The sequence below is a fragment of the Pteronotus mesoamericanus genome, unplaced genomic scaffold (genome assembly GCF_021234165.1).
Source record: "Pteronotus mesoamericanus isolate MK-2021 breed Mesoamerican mustached bat unplaced genomic scaffold, CSHL_Meso_final contig_58, whole genome shotgun sequence".
NCBI lineage: Eukaryota > Metazoa > Chordata > Mammalia > Chiroptera > Mormoopidae > Pteronotus > Pteronotus mesoamericanus.
Genome location: NW_026555205.1, coordinates 5,243,243 through 5,264,968, shown reverse-complemented (window position 1 = coordinate 5,264,968; position 21,726 = coordinate 5,243,243). Strand labels below are relative to the sequence as shown.

At 39.4% G+C, this 21,726-nt stretch overlaps 1 protein-coding gene across 1 annotated transcript in view; it reads right to left on the bottom strand.

The window, feature by feature from the left end:
* Positions 1-21,726, bottom strand: part of DCX (doublecortin) — a 187,224-nt gene that overhangs the window by 28,221 nt on the left and 137,277 nt on the right. Inside the window, exons 3-4 of the mRNA XM_054580397.1 lie at positions 12,205-12,307; positions 10,039-10,176 (exon numbers count right to left, since the gene is read on the bottom strand). Coding sequence (XP_054436372.1) covers positions 10,039-10,176; positions 12,205-12,307 — 241 coding nt within the window. The remainder of the gene's footprint in view (positions 1-10,038; positions 10,177-12,204; positions 12,308-21,726) is intronic.

Here is a 21,726-nt window from a genome sequence, read left to right as displayed (position 1 = left end):
TAACAAACAAAACAGAAACAAACTCATAGAAACAGGGAACATTTTAATGGTTACCAGATGGGAGGGGGATTGAGATGATGGGTAAAAAAAGAGAAAGGGTTTAAGAAATACAAATTCATAGCTACAAAATAGTCATGGGAATGTTAAGCATAGCATAGGGAATATAGTCAATATTTTAATAACTGTATGGTGTCAGATGAGTACTAGCTTTGTCAGGGTGATCACTTTATAGGTTATATAAGTGTCTGGTCACAGTATTGTACTCCTGAAACTAATATAATATTGTATGTCAAGTGTATATGAAAAAGTATTTAATAAAAAATATAACTTTCAAGTCCCAGTTCTCTTAGGAAACCTTCCTTTAGCACCCAAGCCTCTAATGAGCTCTCTTTCCCATGAATTTTAAGAGATCCTGTATTTCTTGTTTACTTGGCATTTATTTATTTTTTAAATTTATTGATTTTATTTTTAAAAGTTTTTATTGTCGACACTATTACAGATGTCCCCCATTAACTCCCCAATTTATTGATTTTATTTTTTATTTTTTTATTATTCAATTACAGTTACTTGGCATTTAAACAAACCATTACCATGAACTCATATTTAGCACCACAGTGCAATATCTAAAATGTGGACTGTGAAGCCAGATTGCCTGGGTTTGAATCCCAGTGTTACCACTTATGATCTATGTGGCCTTGGGAAAGTCACTTAACTTTTGTAAGCCCTAGTGTTTTTTTACTTCCAAAATGGGGAGAAAAGTACCTATCTCATAAGGTTGTTTAAATATTAAATTGGTTAATACAAGCAAAGTGACTAGAAGAGTTGCTTGGCAAACAATAAGAATGATATAAGTATTTTGTAAATAATTTTTGTTAAATTTATATATATACTGACTCCTCAAATAAATTATAAGCTTCTTAGTGGTAGTGAATTTTTCTTATCATTTCTTTTCCTTACAGCACCTAGCCTTATTAGGTATACCACCAAACCTTTGGAGATTCAATTGTATCTAAACAGAAATCCCAGGACATGGCAGTTTGCTACACAAAGATAGATCAACAGAACTACATCCTATGCCCTGTGGGGTACTCAGTAGTCCCCACTATACTGTTTCATCCAACCATTTCGTTAGAAGCTCTCCAATGACAATGAGAAAGTTGCCTTAGATAGAGGGCAGTTCTTTCATTTAAGCCACATGCAAGCCGTGATTTTAGAAGAATCAGAATGGGGTAGGAGGAGAGGAAGTTGTTCTCTTCACATAGCTTTGCCAAACACACCACTTCCTCTTTGGGTGATAGTAAGGCTGCTGATGGATTGTAACCAGGTGCTATAAACGAAGGTGGTGCCTAATTACTCATAGCTGTGTTCTGTGCATCACAAAAAGAATGACACATATATTATCCCATCACTCTACCTCCCCACATCCTTTGTCTGGATGTGGGGAAAGATGGAAGAAAGCAGAGAAGCAAGAAACATCCAACAGAGACCTACCTTTTCACCACTCTGGAACTTCCACGCCCTGCCTCAAGTAAACAGCTTTCCAGGAAGTCAGGATAACTGGATCCTGGCTCTTGGGTACTAAATAGTTGTGTGACACTGGCAAGATCACAGATATTAAATCTCTTTATATTTTAGTTTCCCAATCTAAAAAAATGCATAAATATCCACTCCGAACCTAATTCATGGTGCTATTATGAGTGACAAATGAGGTGATAGATTTAGAAATATTTTGCAAAGTGCAAGGCATTTAATTCATGTAAGAGATCATTATTTTGGACCTCTCTTAGCTGGAGAAGAAAGGCATTGTGTTGTCTAATATAGTAGCTGCTAGTCACATGTGACTGTTGAAGATTTGAAGTGTGGCTAGTTAGAACTGAGATGTGCTATGAGTGTAAAATACAACCCAATTTCAAAGAATGTAAAGTATTTTATTAATAATTTCTTATATGGACTAAATATTGAAATTATAACATTTTGGATATATTGAGTAAAGTTAAATATATTATCAAAACTAATTTCCCCTGTTTCTTCCTTGACCTTTTTAACTGTGGCTAATATAAAATAGAAAAACACATGCAAGGCTTGCATTTGTGGCTCATATCGTTTCTTTTGAACAGAACCGGTTGAAACAGTCACATTCAGGAAAGTCAGAACAGTAAGTTGCCTCCATTTTTGCAACCCAAAGTAATCTGTTTAGTGCACAGGAGAAAGACTCCCAAATACAATTCTCTCATGGAACTCCTCCACCCTCCCTTGCTCCACCTGTTATGTTTTGTATCCCTTAATCTCCCCTTTCAAAGGCTGTATATTTTAACAGAGAAGCCATTCTTTCTTGGGAGTTTGGGAATAGGAAAAATTTGACTTTCAGGAATATGTGCATATAGGTTGGGGAAAGAGGGTTGGGATCATTAGGTAGCTACAATAATGACTTACTGTTAAAGAATAGTAAACTAATTACCATATTACAATTCTCTCATCCTACCAGGGTGGGTAATTAGCTTCCTTGGAGGCTCCTTGGAAGGAAGGAAGGAAGAAAGGAAGGAAGGAGGGAAGGAAGGAAGGAAGGAAGGAAGGAAGGAAGGAAGGAAGGAAGGAAGGAAGGGAGGGAGGGAGGAAGGGAGGGAGGGAGGGAGGGAGAGAGGGAGGGAAGGAAAGATTCCTTCCACACAAAGATAATTTGTTCTTTTAATTCAATTCAATTAGGGCCAGTTGCATAAATGGAAAAATTAACATATAATGGCAGAAATGGAAACAGACATACTAGAAATGTCTTCTTTTAGTTCTGAAGTCAGGTTCACCTTTCCTCATGAAAATGGCAAGTCCTGGGTTAATCAAAATGTGGCTGGCACTGCACAAGTTTTCTTTAAACATCCCAAAGAAGAAAGCCTCCTGGGCTCAGATTTTCTCTGCTGACCACAGTCCCTTGGCTTACTTTAAATACAGACATGGCTAACAGGACTTGGAGTCTGAGTCCATAATCTCTGCCCAGTGAGAATGAACTCCTTATAGAAATATAATAGTAAATCCTTCCTAAACTCCAGTTTAGGACATAAAAACAGACATTCCATTTGGGGAAAACTCAGTATTGGCAGAAGTAGGGATTTAAATCAAAGGGAATAAACGGGAAGGATTTTGATTTATTCATAGGCAGAACAGGAAAGAGACAACTTAAGGACTAAGGAATAAAGATTCAAATTATGACGCAAATTACAGACCAAATAGCATCAATTTACTAAACCTCAGGTCAAACTCAACCCAGATATTAACTGAACCATGAATTGAACCAAATATATATATTTGAAAATCAATCAAACTTGTTCAAAGCAGAATCAAACCTATATATTTTCTAATGAACTAGAACATCAAAACATTCCTTTAACTAAACCTGAACTAATCCAATGTTTCATTTGGTTTGACTCCCTGTTAAAGGGGAACATTTTCAGTTTTCCTTTGCCTTCAAAGGATGGTAGTTAAAATTCCCTGGAAGTATCTTATCTTCCACAACCTTTAGTTATTCAGGTTGAATGAAGGAATGTGAATCCATCCCAAAGTCCCAGATCCAAGACAGACTCACACAGAATGAAAATAGGGTGGTACTACCATATCCTAGAAAAGAACAAAGCATCTCATCCCCACCTAATGCCAATGTTCTTTGGTTAAATGTATATTAACCTGCATATGTCTCTTACTAACAACTCAGAAAAATCTCGACAATTTATGTAATAATTCTTTCTTCTTAATGTCTGTAAGGGAAATTTTATGCTAATGCAAAAGTGTGTGTTGTCTGTAGCTCATCCTTCAGATTCTCTATTCTGATTCTGTGGAAGCTATTATACAACTCTGTAAATTGGACATAACTGATAACAATGTAGAATGACTTTTATAGACATGCACATTCTTTGTGACCCAAAATGGAAACCGAGTCTTAAAGAACATTAAAAACTTGTCCCTCATCACAAAGCTGGGAAGTAGGTGGACCTTCCTAGAGAGATGCCTCCCTCTCTTCTTCCATATCCTATCCCTCTCCCAAACTCAGCTTAGAATAATTCTGAATGAGGTAGAGGTGGAGATGGGGAAATGGATATGTCAAATCCCAACCTTACCTAAAATACTGTTTTGCCTGAGATTACTTTGCCCAATGGAATGTTCATTGAATGAATTCTATGAACTTGTTTCTAAACAAATTGACATGGAACAGACAAAGTTATGTTACATGGATCCTTTTACTCTTTGGGGCTGAAATCATGTGGAGGCTCTAGACCATCATTTGAGATGAGCCCAAATGTTCTGGAAATTGCCAAAGAAGCTGAGTAGACTGTAGTTAGGTTTTACTTATGTTCATGAACTATGTGAAATGAAAATTTAATTTTTTTGCTACTGAGTACCCCAGTTTAGATTTTATATTGGTAGGGAAGGAATAGAGGTTGCTTGTAATTCTAAAATCTGCCAAGTAAATTTCCCTTTTCCCTCTTTAAATTCGTTACTCTCTTTATTTTGTATGTGTGACTATATCCTCATTCTTTCCCTTTAGCAAGGGAGTTCTGAAGGAGCACAAGAATATCTTGCCTACCTAACCTTGGGTTGGGATCTAGTATAACTCCTCTCAGTTTGACAAATACTTACTGAGCCCTGATGCATTCCTGCTCTGTGCCTAATATTTTAGAATCAGTGACATGCATATTTTGTAGAAGGGAAATCCTGTAGGTAGTGTGCTGAAGATCAATGATTTGACACATATACATTGTTTTTAATTACAATGTAGTGGTTGTGTTCAGGTGTGCTGGTAACCCAGTTGGATATCATCTGCAAAGAGAATCTATTTACTTCATGCTGCTGCTTCCTCAATGTTTCTAACTCATGAGTCATGCGGTAGTTTAAAAATAGGTCCATAAATTCTTTGATACTCCTTCCTGCAAGAAGTGGAACATAATTCTTCTCCCCTTGAATATAGACTAGACCTAGCTACTGCTTCTAATGAATAGACTAGAACAGAAGTGACAGTATGCAGCTTTGGAGACTAGCTCATAAAAGGCACTACATCTTCCTCGTTCATTGTCTTGAATCACTCAGTCTGGATGAAGATCCTGCAACAGCCATCTTGGAAGATGATCTTACAGTCCCAGTGGAGCCTTCAGATGACTGAAACCTCTACCAACGCATTGACTGCAACTATCAGAGATATCTTAGGCAAGACAGGACCACCCAGCTAAACCACACACACAAAAAAAATCCTGACACACAAAAACTGAGGAAACAAACAAATGTGTATTGTTAGACTCGCTCAGACTTGGGATAATTTGTTTCATAGCAAGAGATAAGCAATATGGGTTAGAAATCACAGAAATAGCCAGTGACATTTCTGAAAAAAAATTATCATCTAAGTGATTACGCCAAACTTTATGATCTTGACAAGTGTTTAAAATAATTTTTTGTGAATCAAGATGGTGGAGGAGTTAGTGGAACTCACACTGACCTCCTCCCAGGACCAACCTGGAATTACAACTAAATTGTGGAGAAATCACCTGGAACAAACAACTGAACAACAGTGAGAGAGGAGCCATATAACCTCAGAGTGACAGAAGAATCAGATTAAGCACAACATAACTGGTAAGGAGACTCAAGAAGGGGGGCAGGACACCCATGGGCAGTGGCACATAAGGATATTTAAATGGTCAGTTGGCTCCTACTGAGAAGAACGGTGTCTAAACCATAAGCAGGGATCTCCAGCTTACAGCACCAGAGCCCAAAATGTACACAGATAACAGCTAGCTGCGAAAAGCAGCAATATATCTCTCTGCCAGAGACAGGCGACTAGAGACACAAAGAGCTGTTTAAAGGGCCAACACATAAATTTTTATTACTAGCCTCTTATCCTGGGCTCCAGCAAAGGAGGGGGCAGAGTCGGGTAGAGACGCTGGAGGAGAGATAGGAAGGTGACTTTGGGGAGAGAACTGAGGTTGTAGCCAGAGCGATCCCAGTGTTGACTCCTCCGCCATATGGCAGTGGCTGTCTGGCTCAGGCAGACCACAGCTCTGAGCGGCAACAGCGTGAAAGGACCCAAGAACCCTGCCTCCAGGAGGGTCTCTGCCCCACCATGTGGTGTCTCTTAGCCAGCCTGTTGAGTGCAGAGTGACTAGATTAACAGCTGAAGGAGACAGCCACAGATAGTAGATTCCCAGAAGTCTCAGACTGCCTAAAGTCAGACACAGTCAACATCTGACATCATCAGAGGCAGATCTAGAAAGAATTAAAGAGCGGTCTCCTACCATAGAGTTTCACACCACAAGGTCACGAAATCAAGACACATCAATTTAAGTAGGAGAAGCAAAAAAAGAAGAGTCTCACAAATAATGGGAAAACAAAGAAATACACTCCACTCAAAGGGAAAGGAGGGATCCCCAGAAAGAGAACAAAATGAAACAGAGACAAATGAACCATCAGATATTGAGTTCAAAACAATAGTTCTAAGGAAGCTCAATGAGCTCAGTGAGCTGAGGGAGAACTACAAAAAACTACAGGGAAACTACGAGGAACTTATTGCAAACTATATCAGCATGAAAAAGAACATAGAAACAATTAAGAAGAGACAAGAAGAAATGAAGAATACAATTTCTGAATTGAAGAACACAGTAGAAGGAATCAAAAGCAGGCTAGATGAAGCTGAGGATCGACTCAGCGAGCTGCAGGACAAGGTAGAAAAAAGCTCCCAGAAAGAGTAAGAAAATAAAAAAAAAAAAAAACACTCAGAAAGAATGAAGAAGCATTTAGGGAAATGCAGGACAACCTGAAAAGTAATATTTGTTTAATAGGGATACTGGAAGAATAAGAGGAAGAAAGGATAGAGAACCTGTTTGAAAAATTAATGATGGAAAACTTCCCTAATTTGAGGAGAGAAAAAGTCACAGAAGTCCAGGGAGCACAGATGGTTCCATTACAAACAGACAATCCTAAAGGCAGCAAGGGAGAAAGAGGTAGTAACATATAAGGGAGCCTCGATATGGCCAGCACCTGACTTCTCAACAGAAACACTACAAGCCAGAAGGGAGTGGCAAGAAATATTCCAAGTCATGAAAAGCAAAAGCCTGCAGCCAAGACTGCTCTACCCTGCAAGGCTCTCAATTAAAATAGAAGGCAAAATACGGGTTTCACAGACAAAAGAAGGCTAAAACAATACATTTCCACCAAATCAGCATTACAAAATATGCTAAAGGGACTGCTTTCAGAAGATGAAGAAAAAGAGTCTATGAATACTCAGTTCCTTTCACAGTCACTGATACTTGATTTACCAATATTTTTTAAAACTTAATCTGATTGTGAAAATGCTGTGTTATTTTAATTGTTATTTTACTTTTTGTTGAAAGTAAACCTGTTTTTGTAGATTTCTTGCCTATTTGTATTATTTTTTAAAAAGCTTTAAATGACTTTTTGGTATTCTTTATCCATTTTTGATTAAATGTTTGTAGAATTTTTCCCTTAAAAAAAAAACCCAAACCCCCAATTAACCCTTTTTTAGATGTGTTACAAATACTTTCCTATTCTATTACTTGTCCTTTAACTTTTTTATACATATATTACTATATAGTCTTAAATTTTTAATATGTTCATATTGTCAATATTTTCCTTTATAGATTTTTATCTTATAAGACTTATTTGGAATAAGCCTTATTTTTCCCATTGATTGTTAATATGTTCATATTGTCAATATTTTCCTTTATAGATTCTTATCTTATAAGACTTATTTGGAATGAGACTTATTTGGAATAAGCCTTATTTTCCCCATTGATTTGAAATATCAGTTTAATCATCTATTACATTGTTAGACAGACATATACATTTGTTTCTACAATGGTCATTTTATTTCATTGATCTACTTGATTATTTCTCTGCTGGTGTCATATTGTTTTAATTGATGAGACTTTATAATAGATTTAATTTTTTTTAATATTTTATAATGGATCTTGACATTTAAAAAAAGTAAATAAATAAAACCAGTCAGCATTTAAAAAAAAAAGAAAGAAGGAAGGAACATGGATGGAACTGGAGGATATTATGCTAAGAGAAGTAGGAGAGTTGATGAAAGACAAATACTGTATGATGTCACCTATTAATAGAGTCTATTCAACAAAATAAACTAACGAACAAAATAAACCACAGGCAAAGAAACATGGAGCAGACAGTAAGTAACCAGAGGGCAAGGGGAAAGAGGACAATTGTGGAAAGAAGGAAAAGGGACTGGACACAGAACATATATGAATGACCCATGGACATGGAGAACAGAGTGGGAATTGACTGTGAGAGAAGGGGGTGGAGTGGGATGGGTGGGGAGGACAAAGGGGGAAAAATTGAGACAACTGCAATCAAATAAACATGATTAAAAAATAAAATAAAACAACAAAAAAATAAAATAATTTTTTGCAATACCCAGTTATAACCTGTACAAAGAAATTCATGTTCAATCCAAGTGTTAAAATATAAGTCTTTGTACTTTGAGCAATGTGAATTCGTTTAGATTGATTCAGTGCTATTTTGTACACAACCACAACATCACCAAACACGTGCATTTTTAATACTTCAGTAAATGTTACCTAAATGCTTACTGGATCTCTAGCACCATACTTGGTGAAATGGGTGCTTTTATGCATCTATTCATTTTTAAGCATTATTTAATAATGTACTAAGACACAGGCACTGTGCTAGGTATTAAGGATACAAAAGGAAACATGACACATAGCTGTTGAAGAGCCCAGTATTTAGTTGGGGAGGTAGACAGATAAATACATACTTTATGTATCTTACAATATTGTAGAGAACATGACAACTATATTTTTGAGGTATTAAAAGATAAACGGGAGTTGTCAAGCCAAGAAGAGTGGCTGATTAGAGGGATAGCATTCTGGATGCAGGGGAACAGTTTCTGCAAACACATGGAAGTATGAAAACACTGAAATGCTTCTTCACAGTTTAATTCCTCCTGTCTAAGTATAAAGAGATGGATGGTGACATGCATGATCCTGGCATTGTGAGGCCAGCATGACAGGATGTTTTTCTAGACCATGGGCATTTCAAAGCCAATAGGCAGCTCAAACTGACTCAAATTGAGAGATAGGATGGTTTTGCTCTCTGCCCCAAGGTTCTCAATATAGAATTCTCATGGTGAACACTGAGCCTTGGGAGAATAATCGTGTATGCTCTTCTGGACCATATAATTTCCTTACCATAAAGAATTCAAATTGCCTGTGCACAAGTCAACTAAATTTCTAAATGTGGAGTATGGCCTTTTGCCTTTTAGATCATTGTCACTCAAAACTTTATACCAGAACATAAACAAACACACTTCTGCCTTCATCAATAAATACATGTTATGAAAAAAGAGTCAGCTGAAGTAAACAGTTTGCTCAGTGGCATGATTTACATTAGGCACATTTTACATTTTAATCTCATCATAGAGTGATAAATTGTTCATGGGTTGGCAGTGATTCATAGACCATATTTTTCAGATCACCTACTATTCACTAGATAAAATCATATATGACAAATCCCTTTGTTTTCTTTCAGAACTTAGCCTTTTCCAATTGTGAGAGTGATGCAATTTATCTTTTTTGAATGCTATAAAGTTCAAAGTCAAGTTTGAAGCTCAAGTGCATCAACTATGTTGACACTTATAGGCGGCACTTTTTAACTTCTTGTTTTCATTTCTTATTTTTTTTTACTTCAAATTTATGTTTGAAGATTATTTCATCACTATGCTTTTGCTGGATGATGTCAAAGATGATGACAATGAAGACAACCACAAAAATGAGCATTACAGCAAGCATGGAAAAGTAGGCCAGATTTCTGTTTTGCATCCACTTGAGTAGAATAAGGGTTGTGGTTGTGTTTCCATGACTCCAAACAAGTTTGACTGTTTAGTGCCTGAATTCATAGAATTGGTACCATGGAAACACAATGGTGTTCATGAGGGACTCATTCCTCTGCATGCAGAAGGTAATGCCTTCTGTGAATGAAGTCATCATACACAGTTAGGAGAAGAACACTCACCGTCTTGGTCGTTACCTGAGTCAGCTGGAGACTTGCTCCGGCGCATGGGGCCAGGGCTCTTGGCTGAACTTTTCTGAGGTGTTGGAGATGCCTTAGGGGCAGCTGTGGCTGAAGGGTTTCCTTTCATGACTCGGCATTCTAGTGGGAAAAGACACAGACAGCTTAGTAGAGCTGGGGAGAACTGAGACTGAGCATATTACCAACCTCTAGAAAGTGGAATAACCACCACAGATCAAAGCACTTAATGGCTCAGGACCACAAGGTGGTCCTCAGTTTTTGCAAGAATGATGGCTCTAAGGAGGGAGACATGGGAGAAACTTTCGAAAGTCACCTGGGCTAAACCAGGTGCTTACATCCCTGGATTATGGGAACAAGGGAAGAAGTTGAAAAGCAGGTTGGATAGGTAATTAGTCAACTCTATCATTAGTGGAAAAAACAGTCATGTCTCAGAATAGCACCTGTTGACATAATTAATTAATATTTTTGGAGAAAAGGTTGAAAGCTTTGATGTAGTAGTCACACAGATGAAACATTCACTAGTATTATAAAGTAGTGGAAGAGAGCTACCATTTATTGCTTGTTACATGCCATGCATTGTACTAGGAATATTTACAATGTCATGTTATTTTATAAATAAGCTCTACTACCACCACCACTATCTTGCATTTATAGAGTTCTTTTTATTTTAAATGTATGAGTTATCAAAATCCCCTATGCTGATATAATAAATAAATTGGCAAGCAGAGATTCTGCCACTCATAACTTATAGAAAGCTTGTAAGTATGTAGGAGAGTCTGCCAAACATTCCTGCTACTTGCCCCAACCCCGGTCTGACACGTTTGGAGCTGAGCACCTTTTCATTCAGGTCACTCAGCACCCCTACTATGGCAATTTGGGGCATTTATTGTAATATGTATTAAAAGGAGTATTATACTCATTTCACTGATAAGAATACAAAGAGTGCAAGCCCCTTGCCTAGGGCCACAAACCAAAAACAAAACAAAACAAAAACTAGCAGAACAAGGAATAGCAACCAAGTCTCCTGAGTCCAAATCTAGTGCTCTTTCTACTCTATTTTATAGTTTTTCCAACTTTGTGCTGCTCAAAGTACAACCAAACAGCTTGGTAGAGTTTTGTTTTGTTTTGTTTTGTTTTTTTGATACTTCATTGTGACTTTCTACTTAAACATACATTAAAATATCATTTACCCAAAAAGATTATGAGATCTTTTCTGGTAAACTGAAATTTTTAGGAAACTAAGTTGAGTAGAAATCTCACTTTGTTTATTTTACTTCTTGTTTCAGCTGATGAACTGTAGTTATCACTGTCCATACCTACAGATATAGAAGGTACAGATAATTGAACATAGCATAGAATTTGTTCAGCGATTTTATGGTCATTTGCCTCTTCTCAAAGGAAACACAGCAGAAATGCCACCTCTGTCAGGGTCCTTGTCATTTCAGTTGTTTATAAAGTCTGTATTAGTACAATTCAGTTTGTTTTTCTCACACTTTACTCTTCATAAGTGGGAAATATCTTTAGAATATGCCTTTCTGGTATGATCGTATCCTAAACCTTATGTTATATGACCTAATTCACCACTAACTTACACTTGGAGCTTGGACTCAGCAAAAGAAGATGAGCAGATATTTCATCTCCTTCCTGAGATTAACAATCCTCTGGACTCTTGAGTCAAAAAGTAAGGAGAATAGGGCAGCAAACTAGAAGGTGGAAAAAGGTGAAATAATTTATAATAAGAAAACTCTGGAAAATCTTTTTAAAATAGAATCATCAACATGGGCCAAATAGCTAGAGGATACTGACTGGAAAAATGCATACATGCACTATCCAAGTTGACTTCAAATGTTCCTTCCCATGGTCTGATTGTACCTCTGAGCCCATGTGACACAATATGTGGTTTAAGAAATATGGCCACTATTGGGAATGATAGTGTGTTTTATTGAGTTTGAAGGGTGGGCATCTGGGACATCCAATCAACCTTTCAATTACTGACTCAAGTATCCAAATATCCAAGAGATAGACTAACAATATTTGCCTTTGAGTGACCATGAATGGATGTGCTTCAGGCCATACGAACCCATGGAAATCTTAAGGGATATAAGGAGGGAGAACAATGGAGTAGTAAAACCCAGTGACTGTGCTTACCATTTTCATCCAGAGAAAAGTCATCCTGAGCATAACGAAATTTTTCAGGACCACAGGCAATAAATACATCATCATCACCAAAGAAATCATGGAGACAGGTTACCTGTGAAGAAAGTAGAATCATTGAATTGGTGTTTGATGGTCATACAACAATGAGCTTCACACCACATTGGCAGAGGGGGAAAAATCACATCTAAGCCATTATATCTCACTCCTATGGATCTCCCAAAGTACTAGGCTCATAATCTGTACCACAGCTTCTGTGGGTAAAGATAACTGAGTGCCATTGTCTTTCCATGTTTCATGTGTTGTAGTCTTGTATTAAGAGTAACTCTGGAACCATGTCCAAATGGAATGCCCCCCCTCTGAATAAAAGTCAACAACCAGATGGCCCTACAAATGTTCCCTTTCCTCAGAGCCTCAGAAACAGTACTCCCATCCCAACTCTGGGGCCAGGGGTCTAGGCAAAGGCAGATGAGGAAGATCTTTTGCAGTATGTTGTAGAGAGACTCTGTGACTGACCAACAGATATAAGTTCCTCTCTTCATCTTCATTAGCTGTAAAAGGAGGAAAGATGACAGAGGAGTGAATGGGAGTCACGCTGACCTCCTCCTCCCAAGACAAAACTGGAATTGCAACTAAATACTGGAGTAATAACCTGGAAAATAATGGAACGATAGTGGGAGAGGAGCCTTGGAGATGCAGACAGACAGTGGATTTGACTCTCCCACATCCCAATGGGTGAGAAGTGTGGTGGAGGCTTGAAAGGGTGGGCTAGGTGCCCAGGGGCACCAGCACCACAGAGACATTGAAACGGCCAGTTAGCTCCCTCTGAGAAGAATGGGGTCTGAATCATAAACAGGGACCTCTAAACTACAGCAGCTAAAACCAGGAAAATACAGACAAAACGCAATCCCAAAAAGTTTAGGGGCAATCTCTGCCAGAGACAGGTGGCTGGGGATGCAAAGAGACATTTAAAGGGCCAATGCAAGAATTGCAGTGGCACCCACCCTCCTTGATGTCTGGATAGAGGCAGCAGCAGGGTGGGATGGTGCCTGGGAAAAGACTGGTGAGGAAAACTTTGTGAAGAGAACTGACACAGTGGCGGGTGGAGCCCGGGTGATAACGCACCTCCCACTCTGCAGCTACCATCTCTATCAGGCATAAGGGAATCAATTAACCTGCCTTTTGTGTGCTCTGCACACAGCTTGTGCATGTGAGCTGGGGGACTGAGTGCAGACTGGCTGGGAGAGCCTTGAGGAGAGACTGGAGAGGGAGGCGTTGGGGAAAGAACGGGAGGAGGAACCAGGGAGTCCCGACTCCCTCCCTGTTCCGTAGTCTCCATTCTGGGCAGGCAAAGCTCACCCCGGAAGAGGCAGAAACAGGGCGTGTACGAACCAGACTGCCCCCCATTGAAACGCAGTCTGCACAGGTGGTGGATCCTTGGGTGAAGGGGTCACAGAACTGCCCAGAGACCCCTGAGGAGAGACTGGAAACGGAGGCATTGGGGAAAGAACGGAAGGAGGAACCGGAGAGTCCCGACTCCTTCTCCTTTCCATCTCCATTGTGTGGGAAAAGGACACACCCCCATAGAGCCACAAGCCAAAAAGCACACAATAGAGAGCCCAAAACCACCCAGCGCAGGCACAAACACTTGTGCCGAGTGGCCGGCGAGGCTTGGCGAGCGTGTGTGTGGACCCGTGCAGGCTGGCGAGGGCTCGCATGGGCTCGCAAGGCCTCCCACAGGTTGGCACTGATGGGGCCTGCAAGGGAGTGCGCAGATTGGCGAGGGCAGGTGTAAATCGACCCGCGCGGGCCTGCGAGTGCAGAGGGGTCCACAGAAATAGTGGATCCCGGATGGAAGGGGTCACAGAGCAGCCCAGAATCCCTGGAGGAGAGATTAGAGACAGCATTAACCAGAGAGTTCTGGAGCTGACTTCCTCCCATTTCCGTAGTCTCCATTTGCCGAGGGCAGGCAGTGCATCCAAAGAGCCAAAAGCGGGAAAAGCACACAATAGAACACCTTAAACGGACCAGTGCCAGAATGCCCGCTGGCCTGGGGGGCCAGACAAGTACGCGAGGTCGCGAAGAAGGCCCCTGGGCTGGGGCAAGCATGCGCGAGCCCAGGCAGGAGGGAGATCCTGACAGGCCCGGAGCGCGATCGAGGAGCCAGCGTGAGAATGAAGAGCAATCCACAGAAATAGTGGATCCCTGGCCAAAGGGGTCACAGAGCTACCAAGAGCAGGAGTCAGACACAGACAGTAGACTCATGGAAGGCTCAAACAAATGACCCAAGGCTATATAGGGTCCACAAAGTCAGGAAATCTAGATGGCCCAATTGATAAATAAAATAAATAAAAAAATAAGTAAATTACTTAACAGACTCTCACAAAAATGGGAAGAAAAAGAAGTTCCCCCCAAATGAGTGGAAAGGGGGACTCCCCACAGAGAGAGCGAAATGAAATAGAGGCAAGGGAACTATCAGATACTGAATTCAAAACAACGGTTCTAAGGAAGCTCAATGAGCTCAGCCAGCTCAAAGATAACTATGAGAAACTGCAGAGAAACTATCAGGATCATACATCAAACTATATCAACCTGGAAAAGGACATAGAAACTATCAAGAAGACACAAGAGAATATGAAGAATACCATTTCTGAATTGAAGAAAACAGCAGAAGCAACCAAAAGCAGGCTGGATGAGGCCAAGGATCGAAACAGTGAGATGGAGAATAAGGTAGAAAAAATTTCCCAGAAAGAAAAAGAAATGGAAAAAAGACTAAAAAAGAATGAAGAGGCATTGAGGGAAATGCAGGACAACCTGAAACGCAATAATATCCGTATAAGAGGGATCCCAGAAGGAGAAGAAGAGGAATAAGGGATAGAGAACATCCTCGAAAAAGTAATGATGGAAAATTTCCCTAATTTGAAGAGAGAAAGGGTCTCATGGATCCAGGAGGCACAGAGGACCCCACTCAAGAGGGACGCAAGGAGGTCCACTCCAAGACACATCATCATTAAAACGGCAACTATCAAAGACAAAGAGAGAATCCTCAAGGCAGCAAGGGAGAAGGAGAAAGTAACATATAAGGGGGCACTGATAAGGCTAGGAGGTGACTTCTCAACAGAAACACTACAAGCCAGAAGGGAATGGCAACAAATATTCCAAGTCATGAAAAGCAAGGGCCTACAACCAAGGCTGCTCTAACCAGCAAGGCTCTCAATTAAAATAGAAGGGGAAATAAGGAGTTTCCCAGACAAAAGAAGTTAAAGAATACATCTCTACCAAACCAGCACTGCAAGATATTCTAAAGGGACTGGTTTAAGACGATGAAGGAAAAGAGTGAGAAAGAGAAAAACACAGGTACAAAGAGAAAAAATGAATAGGTTTAGTAATGAATAGTAGAGACTGACTCAAACAGACTTAACTAACCTATATAGAACCTTACATCCCAAAGAAGCAAAATACGCATTCTTTTCAAATGCTCATGGAACTTTTCCAAAGATAGACCACATGCTAGGACACAGAGCAAGCCTCAGGAAATTCAGGAAAATTGAAATAATACCAAACTTTTTCTCAGACCACAAGGGGTTGAAATTGGGAATCAACCTCAAAGAGAAAATTCAAAAACTATCAAACTCATGGAGACTGAACAGTAGACTATGAAACAATGAATGGGTCAATAATGAGATAAGAGAAGAAATCAAAACATTTCTGGAAACAAATGAAAATGAACAGACAACAGTCCAAAACCTAGGGTACACAGCTAAGGCAGTCCTGAGAGGGAAGTTCATAGCAATACAGGCTTACCTAAAAAGGATAGAAACATTTCAAATAAAAGACGTAACACTACAACTTCAAGAATTGGAGAAACAAAAACAAATAAATGCCAGAGCAAGTAGAAGGAAGGAAATAGTCAAGATTAGAGCAGAATTGAATGACATAGAGACAAAAAGATCAATTCAAAGGATCAACCAATCCAGAAGCTGGTTCTTTGAAAAGATAAATAAAATTGTCAAGCCTTTAAGCAGACTCATCAAGTAAAAAGGGAGAGGACCTAAATTAATAATATCAGAAATGAAAGAGGAGAAATACAACTGACACCACAGAAATACAAAGGATTGTCAGAAACTACTATGAACAATTATATGCCAAGAAATTTGAAAACCTTGATGAAATGGACAAATATTTAGAAAAGTATAATCTTCCAACACTGAAGGAGGAAGAAACAGAAAGCTTGAACAGACCGTTAGCAGCTGGGGAAATTGAAGCAGTAGTCAAGACACTCCCGGCACACAAAAGCCCAGGGACGGATGGATTCACGGGAGAATTTTACAAAACATTTAAGGAAGAGCTAACCCCTGTCCTTCTCAGACTATTCCAAAAAAATCAAGAGGAGGGGAGACTCCAAGACACTTTTTATGAGGCCAGCATCACCCTACTCCCAAAACCAGATAAGGACCCTACAAAGAAAGAGAACTACAGGCGAATATTGCTGGTGAACATAGATGCTGAAATCCTCAACAAAATATAGGCAAACCACATCCAGGATTACATTAAAAAGATTATCCACCATGATCAAGTGCAATTGATCCCAGGGATGCAGGGGTGGTTCAATATATGCAAGTCAATAAACGTAATACATCACGTAAATAAAAGACAAGACAAAAACCACATGGTCATCTCGATAGACGCAGAAAAAGTATTCGATAAGGTACAACACCCATTTATGATCAAAACACTCAGCAAAATGGGAATAAATGGGACATTCCTCAACGTAATAAAGGCTATAAATGAAAACCCTACAGCCAACATCATACTCAATGGGCAAAAACTAAAAGCTTTCCCGCTAAGATCGGGAACACAACAGGGATGTCCGCTTTCACCGCTTCTTTTCAACATCGTATTGGAAGTCCTAGCCACAGCAGTCAGACAAGAAAATGAAATAAAAGGCATCCAAATAGGAAAGGAAGACGTAACGCTATCATTGTTTGCCAATGACATGATAGTGTACATAGAAAACTCTCTAGACTTTACCAAAAGACTCCTCAACCTAATAAGCGAATTGGGCAAAACAGCAGGATACAAAGTCAACATTCAGAAATCAAAGGCAATTTTGTACACCAGCAAGGAAATAGAAGACGAAGAAATTAGAATAAAAAAATACCATTCGATATAGCAAGAAGAAAAATAAAGTACCCAGGAATAAATTAAACCAAAGAGGTAAAAGACCTCTACGCAGAAAACTATAGAACATTGAAGAAAGAAATTAAGGAAGACAGACAAAAATGAAAGCATATACCGTGCTCATGAATTGGAAGATTTAATATCATCAAAATGTCCATACTACCAAAAGCAATTTATAAAGTCAATGCAATCTCTATTAAGATACCAATGACATATTTCACAGAAATGGAACAGACATTTCAAAAATTTATATGGAACAATAATGACCCCGAATAGCTGCATCAATTTTGAGAAAGAAATACAAAGTAGGAGGGATCACAATACTGGACACCAAACTCTACTACAAAGCCACTATACTCAAAACAATCTGGTACTGGCACAAGAACACACCCATAGACCTGTGGAACAGAATAGAAAGCCCAGAAATAAGCCCAGGTCTCTATGGACATCTAATATTTGACAAAAGGGGCAGAAGCATAAAATGGAGCAATAACAGCCTCTTCATCAATGGTTTTGGGAGAGCTGGACGGCTACATGCAAAAAATTGAAATTGGATCATCAGCTGACACCATACACAAAAATAAACTCAAGATGGATTAAAGACTTCAATATAAGTCACAACACCATAAAAGTCCTAGAGGAGAACATTGGCAGGAAACTCTCAGATATCCCACGCAGCAATTTTTTCACTGATATGTCTCCTAAAGCAAGGGACATAAAGGAAAGGATAAACAAGTGGGACCTCATCAAAACAAGAAGCTTCTTCATGGCTAAAGAAAACATCAGCAAAATGAAAAGGGAGCCAACTCTATGGGAAAATATATTTGCTAATGATACATGAGCTACAGGCTTGATCTCCAAGATATATATAGAACTCTCTCGACTCCACTCCAAGAGGACAAACGATCCAATCAAAAAATGGGCAAAGGACCTGGGCAGACACTTTTCCAAGGAGGAAATACAGAGGGCCCAGAAACATTTGAAAGGATCTTCGGCATCACTAGCCATCAGAGAAATGCAGATCAAAACCACCATGAGATACCACATTGCACCGGTCTGAATGGCCCTCATAAACAGATCAACAAACAACAGGTGCTGGCGAGGCTGTCGAGAGAAGGGAACCCTAGTACACTGCTGGTGGGAATGCAGACTGGTGCAGCCATTGTGGAAAGCAGTGTGGAATTTCTTCAAAAACCTGAAAATGGAACTTCATTTTGATCCAGTGATTCCCCTGCTGGGACTATACCTTAAGAATCCCAATACCGCCATTCAAAAGAACCTATGCACACCAGTGTTCATAGCAGCACAATTTACAATAGCTAAGTGTTGGAAGCAACCTAAATGCCCATCAGTAGATGACTGGATCAAAAAAATTTTGGTACATTTACACAGTGGAATACTACGCAGCAGAAAGAAAAAAAGAATTACTAAACTTCGTGACAGCATGGGTGGAACTAGAGAGCATTATGCTAAGTGAAATAAGCCAGGGGGCGAAAGACAAATACCATATGATCTCTCTTATAAGCAGAACCAAACCAATAATACAAAGATGCAAGGATAATAAGACCAGCAACACTGAAAGGAAAAGAAACCAACAGGACAAGAGGGAAGGAGGGAGGGGGGCGGGGAAAAGGAAAGGAAGGGGGAAAGTCAAGGATCATATAGCAAGGACTCATGGGCAAAGCCAAAGTGGGGAAGGATTGGGGGAGGGAGGGGGGCAGGGACGCAGGGGCGCAGGGGATAGTGGTGGGAGGAAGGCAGAGACAAATGTATTTGGAAAAATAAATAAATTAATTTTTTTAAAAAATTACAAATTTAGAGAATTTAAGAAAAAGCAAAAAGCTGCCAACTGCAGAACAGAGACATAGCGGGGAGTGGGATTTGGGCCTGGGGAGGACGAGAGAACTGTGAAAGGGAAATATACAATGACCTTCAACTTCTTACCAGGGTTTGTTGAATACATGAACAATATTCCATATTTAATACCTTACATTTTGAAAGGTATTATCCCCTAAACATTTTCTTCTTTTCATATAATCCTGTTTACAATGAAACTTCATTCATATGTAAAAAAAGAAAAATGTTTATTTTAATAAGATTATCACCCACTCCACGTCTATTCAATTCCCGTTCCCCTAGCCAACATGATTGCAAGCCTTACGCAAAGCAAGAGATGTCTAAAGATTATCCCCATTTTCTCAACCTCCCAATCATTGAAGAGATGCCAAGGGAAGGGAAGGAGACTAGGAAAACTGTCAGGTCACTCCTATTAAACTTCTTCCCAGGCCTGTGTTTGGACCTCATCAAATAAGCCAATATCCTTCTTCAGCCCACTTGTCCCTCACTCATTGATTTACCCCATGATCATGTAATTATACTCAAAGCTACCACTAATTGAATGCTTATTCTGGGACAGGCACTCTGCTAAGTACTTCCAAGTCTGTCATCTCATTTTACTCTCAAAACAAATCCTAGAAGTCAGTATTATTATCTTCACTATTTTACAGATGAGAAAACTAAGGCCCAGAGACAATAAGTAAATTATTCAGGTGAAAAGGGATGAAGCATAACAAATGTAGATCTATTAGACTCCAAAGCCTGTGCTTTTGGCCACTCAGTAATACAAATCACTTACATATGGTTCAGGCACTGGGGAGACAAAGATGAATAAGACTCCAGTGACGACTTCTGGAGCTCACAGTCTGATGGAGTGAGACACATTGAAACAGAGGATTTCAATGAGTGCTAGAATAGCAGGATATGTAGGTGCCATGGGAGCTATTTAGTAGCATATCTAAGTGAACCTGTCACTGGCTGGCACTGTTAGTTCAATAAACATCCTACATATTGTCCTGGAAGCAGATCCAATGACAGAGGCTACGTGGCTTTGGGCCCTTCTGCAGACTCCTACTGACACCTTGGACCTTGGCTCAATAAAATCTGGAACCCCTAACTTGAATACATTGTATATGTCTGAATTGTTTTCTCCCTGTCACCTCCTTGACCCTGAAGAGGTTGCCCCTGATCCTAACTGGCTGCCTTTAGTTTTGATCATGAGTGAGGGAAGCCTTACCCTCAAGTGCCCCTCTAATAGTAGTCTCTAGAATTTAGCACTTTAAGACCTGCTTAGATTTCCACAAGTACTCACCTAGTCCTTCCCATTAGAGCACAGGTTTCCTGAATGTAAATGCCAATTTTTTCCCTCCTGCAGTATCTATCCATCGTTCCTGGTAGAGTGCTTATCACATAGTGAGAATGTAGCCAGAACTGATTTTGCCTCAACAAAATGTAAAAAAAACAAAACAAAAAAACAACAGTGATGTTTTGTAAGGATATACCATGGCAGAAAAGTAGAAACAAAAAAGAAGAAATCATTTGTGGCAGACAATAGAAATTGGCATTCAAAGGTTTTGAAAGATAACAAATACACAAATTAGGAATAAGAAAGGAACAATGGCTGTGGTGTCAGAAGTTATTGTTTGCATAACTATACCAACTAGTTTGAAAATTTAGATGAAATGGATTATTTAAAAAAACTAAATAATGAAATTAGCTTTAAAAAAATAGAAAACATCAAACAACTAACTATTGGCCACAAAAATAATTTAGTAAATACTTCAAACAACAGTGCTTTACCGAAAAGCAAAAGAGCATTCATTTTGGAGGTATTTGTGGAAATTGATTCCCAAGAAGAAAACCCAAAAGTTCAAAAGCAATCATCGCAGTGACACGCCATAATATCCTGTTGAAGGACAAAAAAACCTCCACATATTGCTCCAGGGGTTGCTGTTACAATGACCTACCCCCATCCAACCCCAAGCCTATCTGCCCCCTAGCCATTCTTTAGGAAAGACTTTGGATAACCCCTCCTTTGAGGAGTTTCTTAAAAACCCATAGTCCCCTATGCTTCTAACAAACTCACAATGGTGGGGCTGGCTTCAAACATATTCATTTTGCAATCCAGTTGTTCAGCATCAAGTTTCTTGTGTGATTTCACCCCACACTTTACTGGCTCCCAAATTTAGACAAATTCACATTGTCCATGAGGATATCCAGCTTTCCCAAATGATTTGGATACTGAAATACAACAGCCCTCCTCCACTTTGTTACAGAGATAGGAAAGTAGAAAGCTCTCCATCTTAAATATAAAGAACCCAAAATACAGAGTCAAAGTGGCCCAAGGATACACAGGTAGCATGCAGAGTTGAGATTAGCACTCAAGTGTACTGATTCAATTCAGGAGAAAATAATTAAATTTTATGATAGAATATGCCTTCCTAAAGTCCTGACTGGAAAAGCTTCCATATAGCCTAGACAGGAGAGTCCCCATTTGTC